Source organism: Micropterus salmoides, unplaced genomic scaffold, assembly GCF_014851395.1.
Source record: "Micropterus salmoides isolate LMB-PRFRI ecotype aquatic unplaced genomic scaffold, ASM1485139v1 Ms_hic_scaffold_2507, whole genome shotgun sequence".
Taxonomy (NCBI): Eukaryota; Metazoa; Chordata; class Actinopteri; order Centrarchiformes; family Centrarchidae; genus Micropterus; species Micropterus salmoides.
In genome coordinates this window covers 1-23,137 of record NW_024041715.1, presented here as the reverse complement: position 1 = coordinate 23,137, position 23,137 = coordinate 1, and the positions used below count along the sequence as shown (strand labels likewise).

General features: G+C 39.0%; 1 protein-coding gene, 1 long non-coding RNA gene and 2 pseudogenes across 2 annotated transcripts; 1 reads left to right on the top strand and 3 right to left on the bottom strand.

Moving 5' to 3' along the window:
• Positions 1 to 1,905: 1,905 nt before the first annotated feature.
• Positions 1,906 to 7,326, top strand: LOC119918957 (annotated as a pseudogene).
• An 8,566-nt stretch (positions 7,327 to 15,892) lies between these two features.
• On the bottom strand, positions 15,893 to 18,455 carry LOC119918953. The gene is made up of 6 exons (XM_038739545.1): positions 18,019 to 18,455; positions 17,470 to 17,798; positions 17,003 to 17,365; positions 16,488 to 16,628; positions 16,297 to 16,340; positions 15,893 to 16,201 (listed from the first exon to the last, which is right to left on the bottom strand). The coding sequence occupies exons 2-6, from the start codon at positions 17,495 to 17,497 to the stop codon at positions 16,067 to 16,069; spliced, it is 711 nt and encodes a 236-aa protein (XP_038595473.1). The 5' UTR covers positions 17,498 to 17,798; positions 18,019 to 18,455; the 3' UTR covers positions 15,893 to 16,066.
• Positions 18,456 to 19,158: 703 nt separating this feature from the next.
• LOC119918954 lies at positions 19,159 to 20,113 on the bottom strand. Its single transcript, XR_005447515.1, has 3 exons — positions 19,995 to 20,113; positions 19,763 to 19,824; positions 19,159 to 19,681 (listed from the first exon to the last, which is right to left on the bottom strand). It is a non-coding gene; the product is annotated as an uncharacterized LOC119918954 (long non-coding RNA).
• Positions 20,114 to 20,279: 166 nt separating this feature from the next.
• On the bottom strand, positions 20,280 to 21,126 carry LOC119918956 (annotated as a pseudogene).
• Positions 21,127 to 23,137: the final 2,011 nt, after the last annotated feature.

The window sequence follows — 23,137 nt, the reverse complement described above, 5'->3', positions numbered from 1 at the left end:
ACCATTTTGAACACTGATCTTCAACCTTTCCACCAAGGCAAAGGGAATATTAATTATTGTTATTATTAATTTTAAAAAGCTTACAGGAAAATTTTAGTTTCAGGTGCAGGATTTTGGACACACATTTAGTTTTATCATGTGATAATATAGTGAAACTCATGGAATGACGGTCACAATACTACTCATTACTGGTTCCACCTATATATACTGCTCAAAATAGTCAACACTTAAATCACACATGACATCTTGATAAATGAAATAGTTCAAAGTTCAAAATCTTTACTGTACAATGTATAATTTTAAATAAAAATGATGTAACAACAGACAATGGAAACCAAAATCACCAATTGATTCAGGGCTGGATTCAAAATAACACTGAAAATCAAAGTAAAATTTTTTTATCACAGGCCACTTGCATGACTGTCAGCTCATACTGTGACTCAGTAGTGTGTTTGGCCTCCATGTGCATGTATGCACTCCCAACAACTGGGCATGCTACTGATGAGATGGCAAATGGTGTCCGAGGACATCAGTGAGCTCCTGGAAAGTCTGTGGTGCTTCTTGGCAGCCTTGGAAGCACAGATAGATAACGTCCCAGAGGTTCTCAATTAGATTCAGGTCTGAGGAATGTGAGGGGCAGTCAGTGGTCTCAATGCCTTTGTCATCCAGGAACTGCTTACACACTCTGGCCACATGAGGCAGGGCATTGTCCTGCACCAGGAGGAACCCATGACCACTGTACCAGCGTAAGATCTGACAATGGCTCCTCCTGGTACCTAACAGCAGTCAGGGTAACTTGGGCTATCAACTGTGTGTGACCCTCCAAGGACACGTCTCCCCAGACAATCACTGATGCTTCGCCAAACTGGCCATCCTGGTGATGTTGCAGGCACCATAATGTTCAGTGCGGCATCTCCAGACTCTTGAACCTGCACTTATCTGTGAAGGGAGAACGGGGCACCAATGGGGATCTGCCAGTTCTGGTGAATGTTGCAATTCTGTTGAAAGGGAAAGTGCTCTTCCCCAGTCAATGTAACAATCTGAAACATGACACTGTGTACTTACAACATAAACAGCTTCCTGCTTCTTCGTTATCTTTCACCTGCAATTGGGAGAAGTTGTAGTGGCGATCCTTTTTAGTAATCAAATTAATCGATGAATCGTTTCAGCCCTAATTAATTTGTAACAAATGTATCTTTCATCCATAAAGTTTTATCTGAGCTCTGTCTCTACATCACAGTAACAGCTGACCTGTAAGTCATTTTGATGCTTACATAATAAATTGTATTGCTAACCCAGTATAAAAGCCCTTAAAAATACAGGCTCTTACACTCAGACTCTTTTAGAAGTCTTATTAGGTTGTACACAAACGTGTTCACAAGGTTAAAGTTCTCAAATTCAAGAAAAGACAACATCAGAGGTGGGTACAGCTGAGTCTATATCACATTAAAACTGGGGACAACACACAGAAAAAGTGAAAGACAGCATGTACAGTAGCTGAATCTGAATCACAATTAACTTGTTATAATAGTAATAGCAACAATAAACAATGCATGCACATCAAAGAGTTGGTAAAAATGCATCATGGATATGCTTAATTTAGGAAGGAAGTGCATTTTCTTTGTTTCAGCCAATCAGATTGATTTCCACTTTGTAGACTTTGATGATCTTGTGACTAAACCTTCATTTAGGTAGGAAGGCATCAATTGTGCTTGAGAAGGCTGTTTTACCACAATGACCAAAAGACTGTCTGCTTTGATTCTTCTTGGTACAGTGTGTAAGTGCAACTTTAAATAATAATTATTTATACTGACATGTTTTAAAGCGTTGTTAAAAGAAAATGCAATAACCTTTCTGATGGTAGGTACTTTCCATTTTTTATGATTTTTGTTTGTTTTTGTCTCTTTAGACCTGATTCAAAGTGCAGATGATCCTCGCCCATTCTCTTTGACTGTGGTTGAAGTTGGTGGGAATGTTACTTTGCACTGTCCATTTTCTGATAGGGAAGGCATATTCTTTCACTGGTATAAGCAGTCTCTTGGTTTTATGGTCCAATCAGTTGCAACAGGAACTCATATCCGACAAACACTTAGTGGACAATTTAACAACCCACGGTTCAAAGTCATACAGGGGCAGACTCAGTATTCACTTACCATTAGAAATGTCATCAAAGAGGATGAAGCAACATACTTCTGTCAAAGCAGCGTATTCACGGAGTTTTGTTAATGGAACCTTCTTGGCTGTGAATGGTAAGTTACTTTCCATAAAGCCCTGACATTCACCCCCAAGTTTTGCAGCCATACAAATAACTGAGATTGTTAAGTGATTTTGATGACTTTTTTAACGGAATCACACAGATCATAATCAGCAGAAATCTGTCAATGTGAAACAAACTCCAGAGACAGCATCAGTCCAGCCGGGAGGCTCAGTGACACTTAAGTGTTCACTTCTCTCCAAGAACAAAGGAAACACAGATCAGTGCCCAGGGGAACACTGTTTACTGGTTCAGAGCTGGTTCAGGAGAATCCCATCCAAGCATAATTTACAGTAACAAGAACAGCAGTGATGAACAAGAAGAAGGAAGTTGTGTCTACAGTCTGTCGAAAACTATACAGAACTCTTCTGATGCTGGGACATACTACTGTGCTGTGGTCACATGTGGAGAGATCCTGTTTAGTGAAGGAACCAAAGTAGAGAAAAGTATGTATTTTAAATTCTTTATGTTCATTTGTGAACTGGTGAGATTTGATCTGGGGCTGAAACGATTCATCGATTAAATCAATTACTAAAATGCATCGACGCAAATTCTTTGCATCGTAAAACAAAACCACCGTACAGCACAAACTTGCAACAGCATGACGCGAGTAATCAGAAAGCACCCGGTGATCTGCTAGTGAACCACAGACAAGGTAACAGTAACAGCAACTTTAGCAATTAACTGAAATCCTGGTTGATTGTTGAGTTGAAGGCTAGCCAAAGTAAGCCGCAGTCCTCAGCCGAAAATGTACACACATGCGTTTGTTGTTCTCCTTTTTAGTCGTGAATTGTAACCTTACAGTCATTCTTTAACTGGGTGTTGGGGAGCTGCACCTCTTTACTCACCTCCAGCTCTCTCTGTAGCTCAGACAATCCCTGCTACCCGTGTGTACTAATCCATCTTTTCACACATATTATTTGTCTTTATAATTGGTATCTTTATAATAACAAACAACAGTTATTTTTTTGTGTAGGATCGCTCATTTCCCGTTTCACATTTCAGTGTGTTTTCTTGATTAAACGTGGTTTGGAGATCAGCGTCGGGTGCTGCTGTCAGCTCGTGTAGTGTTTTACCCCCTGTCAACGATCAGTCACAATGACTTCCAGACTCCCGTCACAAGACGGCAAGCTCTGTATGCTCTGTGTGAAAAGCACGGCCATTGGCTGACGCTGAAAGTTGTGTAGTCTGCACGAGCCTTTAGTATAACTTGTATAGCACTCGGGTGATGTTTGTGTTGGTGAAGCAGCTGTCTTGTTGTTGGTCTGATGTTTGCTGTATGACACACTATGAATTTCCAAAAGGACCTGTAAATGTGCACAGCTGATCCTGTTACTTGGCGCGCGCTGCCGCCACCGTCAAGCAGAAGTACTTCTTAAACGATGCATCGATGAATTGTTGAAATAATCTATAGAAGCTTCGAGGACTAAAATCATCATTAGCTGCAGCCCTAATTTGATGAAAAATGTTATGTTATTTGATTAAAACCCAATTGTCCTTTCATGACAGACATTTAGATATATCATAGCATAGTGTACTACACTTATAAAGTTTGAACATACTTTTAACAACTATTTCAATACTTTGTTTTAAGTTTTACATTAAGCCAGGCAAAAAAGTATAACATATATCAATAATTCATTGTTACTACTCTGCATATATTTATGGATAAATATCTTTTTCTAAAAATCTTATCTGTGCATAAGTTCCCCTTCAAATTGCATCTTTAAGTCAGAGAGGATCACAGATCTCAGATTTTAAATGTTAATCAGAGTAGAAGTATTTTTTCATGACAGTATCTTAAACAGCCAATAACAATTTAGTATTACAACAATTTGGGTATAAGTTATTGCTAAATATTGCTCCAGGTATTCATTGAAATTAACAAACATGAATGAGGTATTGTGTGTCTCTTTTGCATTTTTGTAATTCCAAGACCAGAACCGGACCCTGTTGTCATTGTGCTTGGGGTACTGTTGGTCTGCTGTGTGATTGTGATTGTTGTCCTTATTTTCTGTGTAAATCAAAGAAGAGTTTGTGAACATTGCAATGGTAGGTTCCTGAAATGTACATGGATTTTTTTGTGAAGTGTTTATACACTTTGTCTAAACACTAACCTACAAAATGTCATTTGTGTCGCCTACACTTGCAATTATGAACCACTGAATAAGTTTTGTCCTTATTAAGCTAGTATAGGTAGTAATTTATTGGTTTAAGCCTAAAGATATATGGGTTTTTCTAAACGTCCATTCATGGGTCTTCTTTGGGACAACATTTACTTGCATTACTTTACATCAACATCTGTTAAAGTGGAAATGCCACATAATTATTTAAACACCACAGGCTAATGTTTACTTAAAGTAATGTTCTGTATGCAGGGGAGAGAATCTAATCTTTATCACCCTTTAAACAAACTGCATTGTAAACAACGAAATACTGTAATTTAATTATTATTTTAATAATTATAGATTTTATGAGCTCACCCTACGTTTTTGCATGTAAATGTAAGTTCTGCAAACTAACAACTAACTACGGTTTTATGGTAAAGATGGAATAAATAGACTGCATTTGTAATGGAAGCCAGATAGCTGTGCAGTCAGCAAATCTCACTCCCCGACGCCTAAAGACACGTACTGGCGACTGCTAGTGCCCATGGGTTTTAGCCTCTTCATTAACGCATCCGAAAGTGTGAGGTCTTTTAACATTGAAAAAAGTTTTAGACACACTTTCTAAAGCTTTTGCTTTTATCAGCAGAAGTAAATCCTGCCTACCGTAACCCTGTATATGACAAGTTGACAATGGATCAATCAACTGAGCTGGTAAATATGCTTTTATCTTTGACACCTGACACCAAATTGAGAGGCAAAAACCATCCTAGTTTTCAATGTTCAATGTTACAATCATTTATGTCTTTTGACTCCCCAGGCTTATCTAATGTCTTTAATTCAGTCTTTAGTCCTGTGTGCATTTTAATTCTTTGCTCATAATGTAATTGCAAATATTTTATTTATTCTGTTTCACATAGTTGACAGATTTATTAAAAATGATAAAACGTATTAGGCTGCCAAAAAACGTACATAGTAAAATGACACTCTGCAGTATTTAGTATTTTTAATACCTGACAGATAACTTCTACAATTGCTACACATAGTCTTTGATAAGAGTACTATTTGTAGCAGATGATCAGATAATTCTTAATTTTAGAGTTCTAATCAATAAATTATGTATTAAAGACATTTATTATTTGCAGGATTGTGATGCAGAGGCAGTGAACTATGCAGCCCTGAATTTCTCAACAAGAAAAGTGAAAAGAGTGAAGAAAAAGAATGAGTCTCTACAGGAGTGTGTGCATTCTGCTGTAAGAGCAGACTACACAGCACACAGCACCCCCCCCCCCCCCCCCCCCCCCCCCCTCTCTGTAGGCCAGGGGGTAAAAAGAAAAAAAGTATAAAAAAAGATGGCCCAGGAATTTGTCTCTGGTCAGCCAGCTCTCTGGACAAAGCATCTGGGGACACCTTTCCTTTTTATGCAAATACAGTGCACCATGACATGAGCCATTAAAATACATTTGCAAAACCAGAAACACGTATCCAGTTCTCCTTATGTAATCACCTCAGCTGAGCCCCGGAGTACAATAAAATTTACTGTACATTCAAGCCTAGTGGCTGTCAGGACCATGCATCTGTGATTTAAATGTAAATAGATCATTGATGCAATAAAAACATGCTCACTTAGCTTTGCTAATACAAGATGTATGGAAAATTTCAACAGTCAAGAGTACTTTCTCTCCAAGTTGTTGATGTTTCCACTGGCAGCAAGGTTGTTTAATAACCTAATAATAGATGTGACTTGTGGTTAGTCTCCAAGCTAATCAAACAAAACGCAGTAATGCAGCATAGTGTTTCATTGATATGCATTAATGTCTCATTGATATCTGTGTAACTTTTAGCTTCCTCACTCGCAACTGAAATAACCTTAGCTAAAAAGCAAGCTAGCCAAATCTTACCCCATCACCGGTGCTTTGCCTGAGTTCTGGGGCCTGTGATGGCATTGAAGCTATTTTGCTTTTTGAGGCACTTGCACTTTTTTTCCCCCATGCTCAACTTTTCGGCACCACCACGAGTTTTGAAGCACAAATAATGGGCTAGGGGTTAGGTCTGCAGTTCAACTGTTATATTATGTTCTAATGTGGAGCTTGTGATTGATTGATATAGCCAATCATATTACAACAGCCCGGCCCCACCCCTGTCTGGGCCAGTAACCACATACTATGTGCACAGAGAGCGCCAGTGGATTAATGCACATACAAATAGACTAGTTTTTTTCCTTTATTTCAATACTGTGTGGTTCACTGGCCCACCAGGAAAACTCCCCAGTACTCCTGATGAACGGTCTTCCTTTGCTGTAGGCAGAGCACAGCCTGCATGTGAACCGGTGAGACCTCAAGTCTCTTCATAGAGCTATGGCTTATGTTGCGTGGTTGCCACAATAGAGGTGCGAATAATGTCGACACACTGGACCTCATGCTTTTTGTGACCTAGCAATCCTGTACATTTTTATCCTTTTTTTAACAATGGAGCACAAAATTTTTTTAAACTATGTTGATGCATTATTCAGCCTATCCAATTAAAAAAAAAAAAGTTTTACACACAGTAAGAGTTTTGTATAGGTCAAGCTCATCTTGTGACAGTCCACGAAAACATGACTGGCACATCAATGCGTTAGGACAGTGGGTTTGCCATATCCGCTGAAAAGGAAGGTGTAGTCCAGCTTGGATACACCAAGCATCTTATTACTGAGTTTGCTGCACATAAAGTGACTTTCATGCAATTCATTATATTACTGTGTATTGCACTTCAAACACCATTTAATAGATGTTGTCATACAACTTGAACTTGAACCAGAGTAGCCATGTGTGTTGTGTTGTGGCTTGTGTATGTCTATGATGAGGATATTTCATGCCACATTCACACAGGCCTATGCACATACCCTTGCAAGAATCTGGTGTGGTGTGCTCACAGATGTTACTAAATGCTTTCAGCTTCTGCCAGCTGCTGACCTCCAAAGGATGATAACTGCTGCCTGTCATCCTTTGGGGGTTTAGGTGTTTGTGTGTGTCACATGTATCATCCGCATATAAAATAAATGATGGAAATGTGATTATATGGGGCACTTTCCTTAAAGAATTTTAAGGAAATACTAAGAAAAACATATTTGCTATTGTACTAGTCAAGCTGCCATTTCTTGCTAATTCTTGTAGATACATGAAAACAGAAATTACTGAATGTAAACTACTCATTATTCTTCACCAAAATAACAGTGATGCAAAATAAATAAAACAACCTAGAATTTACTTGGTCCCTGAAGTCCTTCTAGTGCCCCCTACAGGCTGTTCTTCTTAAGATTAAGATTAAGAAGATTAATCCCACAAGGGGAAACTTTAAGTGGTCAAACTACATCAACAGGAAAAAACAGGTACATACCCAAATCTTTAACACCTTTATTGTACCTACAAACAAAGAAAATATAAAAGGCTTCCTGCCTTGTGGTCTAAAGTATGGTATAAATAGCTGATGATGCAAAAGGCCCATATCTTTTTTGTTCTTTCAGTATGACAGCATTAGTATTTCCTGTCATGCATTAACCAGCACCCTAACTTGTCCTTTAGCAATGAAATAATAGAACTTTCCAGTTAAATCACAAGGCCACATTTCACTTGAAAGCAAAATTATGAAGTAATTTTATCTTCAAACAACAGTTTCAAATAATATTAAAGCTGCAAGCAGCGTTGGGCGCGCCCTCGCACTTGTAGCGCGTCCGCGCGTGACCCGGCCGAGTTGCATATTCTGGAGCTCTGCCGGTGCGGCTGTGAATTTGCTACGCGGTTCCGACGCCGCATGAAGGTGTTATACGTCACTTCCTGTGTCCCCTATGTGGAGCTACATAGCACTTGCCGCTATGAATATAAATCGGTATGTGTATGTAGTCTGCGGGGTGGGAGAGTTATCAAGCACGTAAAGTTTGTTTCAGATGTGAGCATGTACACTGAACAATAATGTACCCAAACAATAAAATAAATTCCTTTTATATTTCCCTGCCTTGTTGTTTATGTGTACATACAGAGGAAGAATGTGAGAACAGCACACATTTCATCGTTACTGTGTGTTAGAGCATGGGAGAACAGTGGATACTTTTAATACAGCCCACACCCCTAATACTGTGTAACTATAACAAGTAGAGAACAGAAGAAAAAGATGTTCTTTCTTTACAACTGTCTGCATAGCTTATTCATATTGTGTAATGAATGAAAATAAATAGGCCTACTAGGCTCCTCTCTACTTTGACATTTAAGATTAGCTTGTTTGATCCACCTTCATACACATGTGACATTACTGTACAACTTGAGAAAGGTGAGTTGTTTTCTGCTCCAGCCTTCCTAAAAGAAAAGCGTTTTTGGGATTAAATGGACTTTATTAGCTGCTGCAGTGCAGGATGAACTCAGAATAGACCCATTTCTCACCTTATTATTCTAAATCATGCAACGAAGAAGAAGAAATGCATAATAAATCCTGGGACAAAATCTGTCCACAAATACTGTACAGCATGTAGTCTAATGAACAAGACTATTGTTATAGCTGACTTGGGCAGTGAAATGTTTAATTTTTTTAATTCATGTGGTCATAGTTGTCCACAACTCAAATCAGAATATAAGAAGAAATGTTTTATACCACCTCAAGAAGGCTTCCTATCAGAAAGTTAGGAAGGTATTTCAAATGTACAACTGCAGTACTTAATTCTAAGTAAAGTAATTTCCCTGACATTTTTGTGTTACTTTACTTTTAATAGACGCATGTAACAGGTTTTATACTTCCTGTGAGTATAATCAAATCAATCTTATTTGAGGTGAATAAGTAAAGGCACTAATTAAAATATATACATTTATGTTTCCTTGTATAATTTAATTACTACCTACATTTATTTATTAGGGCCCGAGCACGACCGTGCGAGGTCCCTATTGAAATTGCTCGGATTTTTTTTTTTTTTTTTTTTTTTTTTTTCTGCAAAGTAGGCCCAAATGACATGGCCTAAACATACTCGAAAACTCACCAAAATTTGCAAACATGTCAGAACCGGTGAAAAATTTCGTATTCTACAAGTTTCGCACATGGGCGTGGCAAAATGACTCGCTAGCGCCACCTAGAAAATTGGAAATGATTAGCCCCTCGTTCACGTTCAACCTACATGTACGAAATTTTCTGGGGACATGTATCGTATCAAGACGCACAAAAAAGCCTCAAGAACCCATAGCCTAAAGTCAACAGGAAGTCGGCCATTTTGAATTTTATGGCCATTTTTGGATGATTTACATACTTCGTACTTTAACGAACTCCTCCTAGGGATTTAGTCGGATCGACCTCAAATTTCTGCTGTGCCTTCTAAAGGCATTGACGATGAAAAGTTGTGCTATTTGCGCGTTTTCGTCAATGGGCGTGTCCGTGGCGTCGATGATTCGCAATGAAACAGGAAGTTGTTGTAACTTCAGTGTACATGCTCACATCCGGACCAAACTGTACATGTAGGATGAGAGTCCCGCCCTGAACACATGTACATGCCGACATTCACCCACAGTCATAGCGCCACCTGCTGGCAACAGAAAGTGACCTTTAACGAAGCAGCCCCCGCCGCACGTTTCACCTACGTGCACGAATTTTCTGTGGTACGTGTATCTTGTCCAGACGCACAAAAAAGTCTCTTGGAGCCATAGCCTAAACCCAACAGGAAGTCGGCCATTTTGAATTTTACGTCAAATTTTGGATGATTTACACACTTCGTACTTTAACGAACTCCTCCTAGGGATTTAGTCCGACCGACCTCAAATTTGTGCTGTGCCTTCTAAAGGCATTGAAGATGAAAAGTTGTGCTATTTGCAAGTTTTCGTCAATGGGCGTGTCCGTGGCGTGGCGTCAAAGATCAGCTCTTCGCCATGACACGGAAGTTGTCGTAACTTCAGTGTACATGCTCACATCTGGACCAAACTGTACATGTAGGATGAGAGTCCCGCCCTGAACACATGTACATGCTGACATTCACCCACAGTCATAGCGCCACCTGCTGGCAACAGGAAGTGAATTTTAACGAAGCAGCCCCCGCCGCACGTTTTACCTACGTGCACGAATTTTCTGTGGTACGTGTATCTTGTCCAGACGCACAAAAAAGTCTCTTGGAGCCATAGCCTAAACCCAACAGGAAGTCGGCCATTTTGAATTTTACGTCAAATTTTGGATGATTTACACACTTCGTACTTTAACGAACTCCTCCTAGGGATTTAGTCCGACCGACCTCAAATTTGTGCTGTGCCTTCTAAAGGCATTGAAGATGAAAAGTTGTGCTATTTGCAAGTTTTCGTCAATGGGCGTGTCCGTGGCGTGGCGTCAAAGATCAGCTCTTCGCCATGACACGGAAGTTGTCGTAACTTCAGTGTACATGCTCACATCTGGACCAAACTGTACATGTAGGATGAGAGTCCCGCCCTGAACACATGTACATGCTGACATTCACCCACAGTCATAGCGCCACCTGCTGGCAACAGGAAGTGATTTTAACGAAGCAGCCCCCGCCGCACGTTTTACCTACGTGCACGAATTTTCTGTGGTACGTGTATCTTGTCCAGACGCACAAAAAAGTCTCTTGGAGCCATAGCCTAAACCCAACAGGAAGTCGGCCATTTTGAATTTTACGTCAAATTTTGGATGATTTACACACTTCGTACTTTAACGAACTCCTCCTAGGGATTTAGTCCGACCGACCTCAAATTTGTGCTGTGCCTTCTAAAGGCATTGAAGATGAAAAGTTGTGCTATTTGCAAGTTTTCGTCAATGGGCGTGTCCGTGGCGTGGCGTCAAAGATCAACTCTTCGCCATGACACGGAAGTTGTCGTAACTTCAGTGTACATGCTCACATCTGGACCAAACTGTACATGTAGGATGAGAGTCCCGCCCTGAACACATGTACATGCTGACATTCACAGACAGTCATAGCGCCACCTGCTGGCAACAGGAAGTGACTTTTAACGAAGCAGCCCCCGCCGCACGTTTTACCTACGTGCACGAATTTTCTGTGGTACGTGTATCTTGTCCAGACGCACAAAAAAGCCTCTTGGAGCGATGCCCTAAAATCAACAGGAAGTAGGCCATTTTGAATTTTACGTCAAATTTTGGATGATTTACACACTTCGTACTTTAACGAACTCCTCCTAGGGATTTAGTCCGACCGACTTCAAATTTGTGCTGTGCCTTCTAAAGGCATTGAAGATGAAAAGTTGTGCTATTTGCGAGTTTTCGTCAATGGGTGTGTCCGTGGCGTGGCGTCAGAGATCAAGTCTTCGCCATGACACAGGAAGTTGTTGTAACTTCAGTGTACATGCTCACATCTGAACCAAACTTTACGTGCTTGATAACTCTCCCACCCCGTTATGGAGGACCGATCCTGACACAGTCAGAAATAAATACAGAAATAAATAAATGCTCAATAAATAAATAAGCATCCAATTAAATACACAAAAAATAAAGTAAATAAATAAATGTAGGTAGTAATTAAATTATACAAGGAGACATAAATGTATATATTTTAATTAGTGCCTTTACTTATTCACCTTTGTTATAATTACCTTATTTGTTTATTCAACTTTATTTATTACAATTTTTTTAATGTATTTATTTATGTGTGTGTTTTAATATTTTTGTCTGTTTTATTCTTCCTTTGTATTTATTTACCTTATTTATTTTCACCCATGGTATTTATTTCTGCCTGTCTTTTTAAATTTTTGTATGCATTTCTGCCTCATTATGCAAATGAGGAGGGGCTGTGTCTCAAGGGGTCATCTTCTCTGCTATTGGTGGACCAGTCAGACAGGAGAGCTCCTACTCTGCCTGCAGACATCAACGATCTTGCCCCTCACACAGTCAGATGGCTTCCTTCAGTGCGCTGAGGTGTTTAACAACTCTGAAGACAATACTACCAGCAATGTCTTCCTTCTCTTTTCACGTAGACGCTCCGACAGACGGTGCTTTCAGTTTGCTGCATGCATGGACACAGAACTGCGGTATAGGGAGAAGCACACGGTCAGCTAGCTGCAGCTAAATCTGGAGTGCACTCGTATTCAATTCTGTATGGTAAATTCAGTTTTAACGGAGCAGAGCGAGCTGACAGGCAGAGTTAGAGACTTTTTCTGTCCGTTTCTCTCTTTACAAAGACGCATGTTGCAGTCAGAGTCTTCTCTGAAGAGGGCAATGAAGTGTCAGTTGTACCCGATGCGAGCACCACATACAACACAATTTATCAAATTACACAACGGATATACAGTATGAAAATAAGATTGATTGGATTATACTCACAGGAAGTATAAAACCTGTTACATGCGTAACACAGTAATGTCAGGGAAATTACTTTACTTAGAATTAAGTACTGCAGTTGTACATTTGAAATACCTTCCTAACTTTCTGATAGGAAGCCTTCTTGAGGTGGTATAAAACATTTCTTCTTATATTCTGATTTGAGTTGTGGACAACTATGACCACATGAATTAAAAAAATTAAACATTTCACTGCCCAAGTCAGCTATAACACAAGTCTTGTTCATCAGACTACATGCTGTGGACAGATTTTGTCCCAGGATTTATTATGCATTTCTTCTTCTTCGTTGCATGATTTAGAATAATAAGGTGAGAAATGGGTCTGTTCTGAGTTCATCCTGCACTGCAGCAGCTATAAAGTCCATTTAATCCCAAAAACGCTTTTCTTTTAGGCAGGCTGGAGCAGAAAACAACTCACCTTTCTCAAGTTGTACAGTAATGTCACATGTGTATGAAGGTGGATCAAACCAGCTAATCTTAAATGTCAAAGTAGAGAGGAGCCTAGTAGGCCTATTTATTTTCATTCATTACACAATATGAATAAGCTATGCAGACAGTTGTAAAGAAAGAACATCTTTTTCTTCTGTTCTCTACTTGTTATAGTTACACAGTATTAGGGGTGTGGGCTGTATTAAAAGTATCCACTGTTCTCACATGCTCTAACACACAGTAACGATGAAATGTGTGCTGTTCTCACATTCTTCCTCTGTATGTACACATAAACAACAAGGCAGGGAAATATAAAAGGAATTTATTTTATTGTTTGGGTACATTATTGTTCAGTGTACATGCTCACATCTGAAACAAACTTTACGTGCTTGATAACTCTCCCACCACGCAGACATCTACACGTCAATACCGATTTATATTCATAGCGGCAAGTGCTATGTAGCTCCACATAGGGGACACAGGAAGTGACATATAGCACCTTCATGCGGCGTCGGAACCGCGTAGGAAATTCACAGCCGCACCGGCAGAGCTCCAGAATGTGCAACTCGGCCGGCTCACGCGCGGACGCGCTACAAGTGCGAGGGCCCGCCCAACGCTGCTTGCAGCTTTAATTTACTTTATTTTTTTGTGTATTTAATTGGATGCTTATTTATTTGTTGAGCATTTATTTATTTCTGTATTTATTTCTGACTGTGTCAGGATCGGTCCTCCATAGCGGGGTGGGAGAGTTATCAAGCACGTAAACTTTGGTTCAGATGTGAGCATGTACACTGAAGTTACAACAACTTCCTGTGTCATGGCGAAGACTTGATCTTTGACGCCACGCCACGGACACACCCATTGACGAAAACTCGCAAATAGCACAACGTTTCATCTTCAATAACTTTAGAAGGCACACCACAAATTTGAAGTCGGTCGGACTAAATCCCTAGGAGGAGTTCGTTAAAGTACGAAGTGTGTAAATCATCCAAAATTTGACGTAAAATTCAAAATGGCTGGCTTCCTTTTGGTTGTAGGGCATCGCTCCAAGAGGCTTTTTTGTGCGTCTGGACAAGATACACGTACCACAGAAAATTTGTGCACGTAGGTGAAACGTGCGGCGGGGGCTGCTTCGTTAAAAGTCACTTTCTGTTGCCAGCAGGTGGCGCTATGACTGTGGGTGAATGTCAGCATGTACATGTGTTCAGGGCGGGACTCTCATCCTACATGTACAGTTTGGTGCAGACGTGAGCATGTACACTGAAGTTACGACAACTTCCTGTGTAATGGCGAAGAGTTGATCTTTGACGCCACGCCACGGACACGCCCATTGACGAAAACTTGCAAATAGCACAACTTTTCATCTTCAATGCCTTTAGAAGGCACAGCACAAATTTGAGGTCAGTCGGACTAAATCCCTAGGAGGAGTTCGTTAAAGTACGAAGTGTGTAAATCATCCAAAATTTGACGTAAAATTCAAAATGGCCGACTTCCTGTTGGTTTTAGGCATCGCTCCAAGAGGCTTTTTTGTGCGTCTGGACAAGATACACGTACCACAGAAAATTCGTGCACGTAGGTGAAACGTGCAGCGGGGGCTGCTTTGTTAAATATCACTTCCTGTTGCCAGCAGGTGGCGCTATGACTGTGGGTGAATGTCGGCATGTAAATGTGTTCAGGGCTGGACTGTCATCCTACATGTACACTTTGGTCCAGATGTGAGCATGTACACTGAAGTTACGACAACTTCCTGTGTCATGGCGAAGACTTGATCTTTGAGGCCACGCCACGGACACGCCCATACAACAACTTCCTGTTTCATAGCGAATCATCGACGCCACCGACACGCCCATTGACGAAAACTCGCAAATAGCACAACTTTTCATCGTCAATGCCTTTACAAGGCACAGCAGAAATTTGACGTCGATCTGACTAAATCCCTAGGAGGAGTTCGTTAAAGTACGAAGTGTGTAAATCATCCAGAAATGGCCGTAAAATTCAAAATGGCCGACTTCCTGTTGACTTTAGGCTATGGGTTCTTGAGGCTTTTTTGTGCGTCTCGATACATGTCCCCAGAAAATTTCATACATGTAGGTTGAACGTGAACGAGGGGCTAATCTTTTCAATTTTCTAGGTGGCGCTAGCGAGTCATTTTGCCACGCCCATGTGCGAAACTTGTAGAATACGAAATTTTTCACCGTTCTGACATGTTTGCAAATTTTGGTGAGTTTTCGAGTATGTTTAGGCCATGTCAGTTGAGCCTACTTTGCATAAAAAAAAATAAAAATAAAAAAAATAAAATAAAAATAATAATAATCCGAGCAAATTCAATAGGGACCTCGCACGGTCGTGCTCGGGCCCTAATTAATGGTACACTGACTTGTAATAGGGTAAATGTCATCACATTGTAATCCCAGGCAGGACAACGGTGTAAGGATTTATGGGATCACCCCAACTCTTCTGCAAGCAACCCATAAAATGCAGCAAAAGTATATAATGTAAGTGCTTTGGAAGAAGCTAACTCAGTATTCTGAGTATGGATATCATGACAAAGGCTGTGAGAGAGACCAAAGACGACGTTGGAGAAAGCGAAGAAGAGACCTGACCAGAGTAAATATCAGACTGGCTTTTAGTCATTAGGGTGAGTTAAAAGAGCTGAAAGGATCCTGGACAGATGCCATGCTGGCCTATTTTCTGTTGAACTAGTCAATAATAACTTACTAGCCAGCTTGCTATGTCTTGACCTTTACTCATAGCTGTGCTTAACACTGTTTCACAAAACGTTAAGTCAACAACATTAGTGTAACAAAATGCTTTGTTTTAATTCAATCTAAAAACATCAAACAAAGACAGATATGTACAATCTTACCTAATAGTCACATATAATAACATCTTAGCTTTACACAGAATAGCATCAACTATCACATAGGCCTCTAGTATGGTAGTAACTCATCTAAAACAGTCCAGTTAACTTGCTAATTCAACCCAAAAGCCTTGACAGCAGCGTAGATCCTCTCCCTCTCCACTGCTTTTGCATCGCTTCTTCCACCAGTGCCAGTTTGCATCGTGGTAAAGAGAGCGGCGGAATAAATCCATGTTTCTTCATCTCTCTGAGGAAATTTAAAATTATGTGAAATGAAATAGAAATAGAAAGTGAAATAGAAATCAAAATGCATTAAAACTCATTATGAGAAGTTATTCTTACCTTTAAATTCCTTTTTGCAAAATATTCTTGCAGGGAAACATCAGCTACAATATAAAGTTAAAATGAAGGGGGAGGGGATCAATAGACAAATATAAATAAGGATGCAAAATTTAATATTAGTAACTCTATGTTACACTAATGAAATTACTGTTAGCTAAATAACATTTGATATAGTGAGATAACTTATTTACCTTCATTACTGCAATAGTCACACTTATTTTTCTTGTTGACGTAAATGAGGATTGCTATAACAATCAGACTTATAGCTGAGGTGGCACACAGCAGAAGCAAAATTATGTTGTCCATCTGTAAAACAGACCTCAAGCTGGTTCCTAAACATGAAATGTAACACACAATGACATTTAGTAAAATTCAATTAAAATGTAATTCCACCAAAGTTGTTCAAATTCTACTTACACTTACTTACTATACTTATAACTTTATTTCCTTTCCTTCCTATCATTAAGATAGAAAGGTAAGTATAACAGAATGAATTTGGGAGACATGTCTATGAAATGATGTCCCGGACATCTAGAATATTTCCATTAGACAGGATTGGACGGGGTTGGAACAAGCTAATACATAATATACAGCATATTATGCTGTCAAACTGTGTGGAATAAGATGGGGCTTTTTCAGTCTTAAAACTACTTCAGGGGGCAATGAAGGGGGAACTACATAATGGTAACAGAAAAATGATAGTTACCTGACTCAATGTCCAGTTTTGTCCCATTTCCAAATATAATCTCCCCACATGCAGCCACAGCACAGTAATAAATCCCAGCATCGGAGGAGCTGACATTCTTAGAAAGGTGATAAACACAGCTCTTTGGCGGAGATTGTGCATCAGGTCTCTTGTCACATTCATGATGTCTATTTCCACCAGTGTAGATGGTGTTTGCATGATATTTATCTGATCTAACTCCAAACCAGTGTACACCTGGACAGGACTTCTTCTTAGACGTGGAGAGAACTGAACACTGGAGAGTTACGGCGTCTCCTGGATGAACAGGATCAGATATTGTTGGCCACTGAACTACATTATAGTCTGTCATCTTCTGAGTGTTTCCTACAAAATGCAAACAAAGTGTGAAAAGTTGCAGGTTGTCTGTATTTAGAAGGAGAGTTGGAACATCAAAATGACATGTATTATACAACAGAGGCATGTATTACCTTTTAAAGACAATATGTGCCTATCCATTGATCCTTACTCCAGGTAGTGACTGCACAGTGATACACTGCCTCATCATCTTCGATTGTTTCCAAAATGGTCAGAGTGCTCATGATTGTGGTATGGTTTGCAACAAATCGTGAGGAAGGAAACCCTTGCTCAAATGCAGGATTTGTAGTAGCTTTCATCAGTGTAGTAATTAATGTAAGAGTATCACCAGTAATCTGTTTGTACCACTTAATTCTTGTATTGCTATACTCTGCATCAGGGTAAGCACATGTGAAGGTCACAGGTTCACCAAGATGAACAGTGGTCACTGAGATCAGTGCATCTGGAATAAAAGACAATAGGGAGTAATTGTTATTACATAATAATCGGAATGTATAATTTATATGATTATGAAATTAAGGTAACATTTATTCACAAAACTACAAATAACTGTTGCCATAATTGCTTTAGTACACATATATTAAAGAAAAACATCGAAGAAAATAACTTTTCTTTCCACCATAAAACCCTCAAATAATAAATTGGCCAGAGATAGCACTTACATCCTTGATGGAGAAGAAGCAGTATAATCCCTGAACGGAGCATCCTGATGTTGTCTTTTGTTAAAATCTTTGTTGGTTTTTCAGAGTAAAAGTGATGATATAAGAGTGGTGATAGGTCACACTAGCTGATGCATCCTCTTGGTTATCATAGAAGACGGGCTTTATGTAAGTACATTTCCTGTCACGCTGTTCTTCAGCAGCTTCATGACTTTTGAGGTTTTGTGGTCAGTTTGAACAGAATAGAGATGCCAAACTGCAGCATAGTATTTTTTTGAAAGCTATTTCCGACAATTTTCTAGGACATATTTTCACTTCACTTTTGTTCAAGTCCATTGCAGGTCATCAGTGACTTACATTACAAATGAACGAGACGATGAATTGACGAGTAAAACATACAGTGGACAGTTTAGGTGACTTATCATCCTGCGTCATCGGCATTACACAAATTCACAAGTAAACAAAACTAACAGTTTACAGCCATGCTAGCACCTCTGTGAGGCTGCATGCTAATATCCTTACAGTGACAATGTTGATTAGGTTTAATGGTTACCATGGTCACCATCTTAGTTTAGTGCATTAGAATGCTAACGTATGCTAAGTAACATTAAAAACAAACTACAGCTTTGGCTGAATGTCATTAGTTTGGTCCTTAACCTAAAAGTATTGTGCTAATAAAATATTTGGCCTCTTGACAAAAAGTTTGGGGATAATCAAAGGTATTTTAGGATTCCTATTTTAGGAATCATGAATGTATGAATCAAATTTTGTACCAATCTATATACGTAGATGCAGTCATAACGTAGAAAACTCCAGGTGAATGCAAGGTGATCTTGATGTCAAGTTAGTCAAGCAAAGAAAACAACACGTCCTCATACTAAAATGACATACATGACTGCCAGCGACAGGCTTACCAGACCTTTGTCATCAAGTTAACATATAATGTTTTGAAACAGTCGCAGTTTGGTTCTCCATAAAATGTACTCAAATACTTATAATAACTAATAATCTACACAGATCTCTCCCAATTATGATTCCTGGAATAATATTAACATGATTATACATGTCCAAGTTTCTTATGTACAAATCCAAAATTTCTTTAATTATACTGTACATACAATCTATTACACAAACACTTGAGGCTGAAGGTCAGGTTTATAAGACTTGAATCTTTAATTCCATTTGTCATTTATTTGTCCAAGAATGTTATCATATAGAAAGCTTGAAAATAAACTTTCCACGTAAGAGCTTAATATTCCTATTACATACAAAAGAGACAGGCAGGATTGGAAACACATTTCAAAGTGACCTTGCAATGCAGCCCCTATCATACATATCAATGCTGGCTTAAACTATACAGTAAGAAAAAAAAAATAAATTTCAATAAATTTAAAGATCTGGTCCAAATGTGTACAGGAACTAATTTTTATTTCATTCCATACAGCAGAAAACATCCTGCTAAATATCTGCAGCATGGTGTACCATGCACACATTAAACAAAAATCAATTAGGAACTTTGTTGTACATGTTTCTGTTCCTACCCCAAAACCCTGACATCTGTGTAGATGCTCTCTCCCTCGAATGTATTTGCACTTCTATTTACATTCCTGCCACATTTCCGTCTGTTGAAGTTTGCCACAGAATAAACCAATGTGTCTTCATCTGTCTGTAGATATATATGGCAAAACATTGTTAGATTGAGCGGTCATATAAATGTACGAACAAACATCTTTTTTTAAGTACTTACCTGCTGACTTTGTTGATCACCAGTGGTTGTTGCAGCATTTGTTTGCAGGGCAGCAGCAACAGCTGGATTGTAACGTGACATAACATGAAAAACAACCAGCATCAGAAGATACACAGGATTTAATTTTATTTAGAAAATGAATGATAGACTGATTTAAGAAACACAGCACTAATCTTATCACTGTTTACAATTAGCTAAATAATGTGTGATAGATTGACGTTAGTTTTATTACCATTACAACCATTGCACTTTTTGTTCTGCACAGTGTACATCAGTATGGCTATAACAATCAGACTGATAGCCAAAGCAGCACACGACAGAAACAGAATTGTATTGGACCTCAGGGAATCTGAAATATATATAAAAAAGAACAACAAAAGAAGTAAAAAACAATCATTACTCTTTATTGTTGCCTTCAGGTAGAAATACATATTTCAGTTATTTATGCTGAAGATATTTTTATGTAATATTAAACATGAAGCTGATCTTTAGGAATATGACAATTACAAGCTTACCTTCAGTGTCCAGCTTTGTTCCATTTCCAAATATATCTCCCCACATGCAGCCCAGCACAGTAATAAATCCCAGCATCAGATGAGCTGATGTTCTTAGAGAAGCTGTAGACACATTTCTGTGGAGAGCGAGCCTCAGGACTCTTCTCACATTCATCCCCACTGTTTTTATGAGCATAAATGACACTGGGATGAGATCCTTCTGATCCGGCTCTGAACCAGTACACGCTGTGTTCTCCAGGACATGTTCTACTTTCAGGGTCAGAGAGGACTGAACACTGCAGACTCACTAAGTGTCCTGGGCGAACTGGATCAGATGGAAAGTCTTGAATGACGAAAATGATATGAGGTTCTGGCTCTTGAAAAGAGAAACAAAATCACAGTATTGCATCATCCGTTTTGTACCAAAACAAATATGCCTTTCATTCATTTAATATTTTATAGAATTCTATGCAAGAGAGAAGTGTACAAACATTCAAAGCTGAAGTTGGAAATTGAATTGAAAGTTGAGTATGGCTCCATTCACCTTTGACTCTCAGAAAGGTTTTACTCAGAAACGTTGTCTGCAGTTCAACCACTTGTTCACAGTAGTAAAATGCAGTATCGCTCAGCTCTGTTTGGGTCATATGTAGAACAAATGTTCCAGGCTCTTGTTTTGCTGTAATGCGAGGAGTCTTATTAACGTATGCATTATCAAAGTATAAGTTGCTCCTAAGATTTCAGGGAAGCTTCCAGGAGCAAGTCTGATCCAAAATAAGATTCCTGCTAATCTAGACTGGCGGCTACATATTAGAGTCACATCTTCTCCAACACCAACAGTCTTTGTCACAAAACTTTGGTCATCTATGCATCCTGAAAACAAATCAAATGCAGACCAGTGATTACAAAATCATTCACAAATTTACAATACAAGGTGACAATAAGAGAAACATAAGTGAAACTGAATTCTATATGAATACTTACGGCCAATTGTGAACCCAGAGCGACACAAAATATGGCCAACATTTTCCACTTGAGACAGCAGTTCATTAAGATCGTACTGCAAGATGATTAATCTTAATGTTATTCTATCAAATGGGGAGAACAATGAAATGGGAGGGAACACTATCAAAACAATCTGATTGGTCTGTGCGTGTTAACATGGTGGGCTTCTTCAGTGTACCACCAATGTGGAAATGATCTTGAGCAAGTCTTTACAATCTGCAAATGTGACTGTATGTGCAGTTTTTTTTGACAGCAGTGTCATCAAACCCACAATTCATGCTATAATTTCCACACTTAAAGCAGATTTGTTGTTCACAGAAGTGTGGTGTGAAAAGAACCAAAGCAATGTTTTAATCCTATGGCTTTAATGTCAATTTTTGTAACGTCTTTAAATTATAATCTTATCAATTTACAATTATCATTTATTGGTAACACACTCAACGCACGTTACGCACAGTATGTTGCGGGCAGATTCATGTATGTGTGTGCACGTGAACAGCTCCACCCCACCCCCAAAAACAGGTTTCAAGGAAAGCCTCTGTGTAATTCAACCCTGCCTCATACCTCTAAATGTGACAATATTCAGACAGTTTTGAGTTACATCAGGGCTTTTACAGAATACAACAAACCTATTGTTTTGAGAGTTTCAGATTAATTTAAAAGAAAACATGGACAACGATCCTCCTTAGTAGAGTATGTTGTACACATTCTGAAACACAGTAAATTAGCTTTTTATTCATGAGTCAGGTCACATCATGGACAGTGGTCATCTTGTTGTTGCATTGAAGATCAGCCACAAACAAGGTCAATGTTGAAACTTAAGAGCACAGCAACAGGGTAAAAAATCCAAATCATCCGCAACATCCCAGATAGGGCTACCGCAAGTTCAGCATCTTCAAGGTAATTGTGAATCTGAAAAGGTGTTGACAATATCCAAATGGGGTTGAAATATCGTTGATTTAAATAAATGTTTGGCTTGGAGTTTACATTTATTCATTTAGCTGACGCTTTTCAAACCACTTACAATTGCTATACATGTCAGAGGTCACACGCCTCTGGAGCAACTAGACACTTAAATGTCTTGCTCAAGGACACATAGGTGGATGGGTCACAGTGGGGAATTGAACCCAGGTCTTTCACACTTAAGGCTTATTATGTCTTATCCATTGCACCACTAGTTAGTTTTAGTGCATGGGTGTTACTCTCTTCATAAAGATGCTGACTGACCAAGGCCTAGAGCAGAATCATAAGGGGAAAAGAGGGTTCATTTATTAATAAGTGAATTATTCTCTTTATTTTGGACAAAAATGTAAACTACTAAACACTCATGGTGAACCTACAAGCTGTGCAGTTCAATTGCCACAGGGCAAGCTGTGATAAAATCCAATTTTTTACTTTGTTCATATTCATGTGGTAATTTGTTATAGTTGCAGATGTAGCATTATATTTGCATGTGCTACTTTAGATATGCCATGTTGACTTTGGTTACTACCACAAAATTTATTCTTTTTCCTTAATATAATTTTAAACAGTCCCCTCTCACAGGCTCTCTCTTTACTCTGCTGCCATCTTCTGGCTGATGGTATGTTGATTTAATGATAATGATCAAATATGTTGAATGGTATAGTTTTATTGGATTTTGAGGAGACCCTAAAGCCAGTGGGACTGTAAACCTACCTGTAGACTTGACATCTAAGCTAATTTCATTTTATTTACAGCTCCGGTCTTCCACAACACATGTGATGGTGAATTGTTAAATGGCAATCCATGGAATGTCGATCATGTCAATTTACCAGGTTGCCTACCTCAGATAATTGGAATTTCTATTGTATTTAAGTAACTATTGTTCTTACATTTAGTATGATGACATAATGAGAAC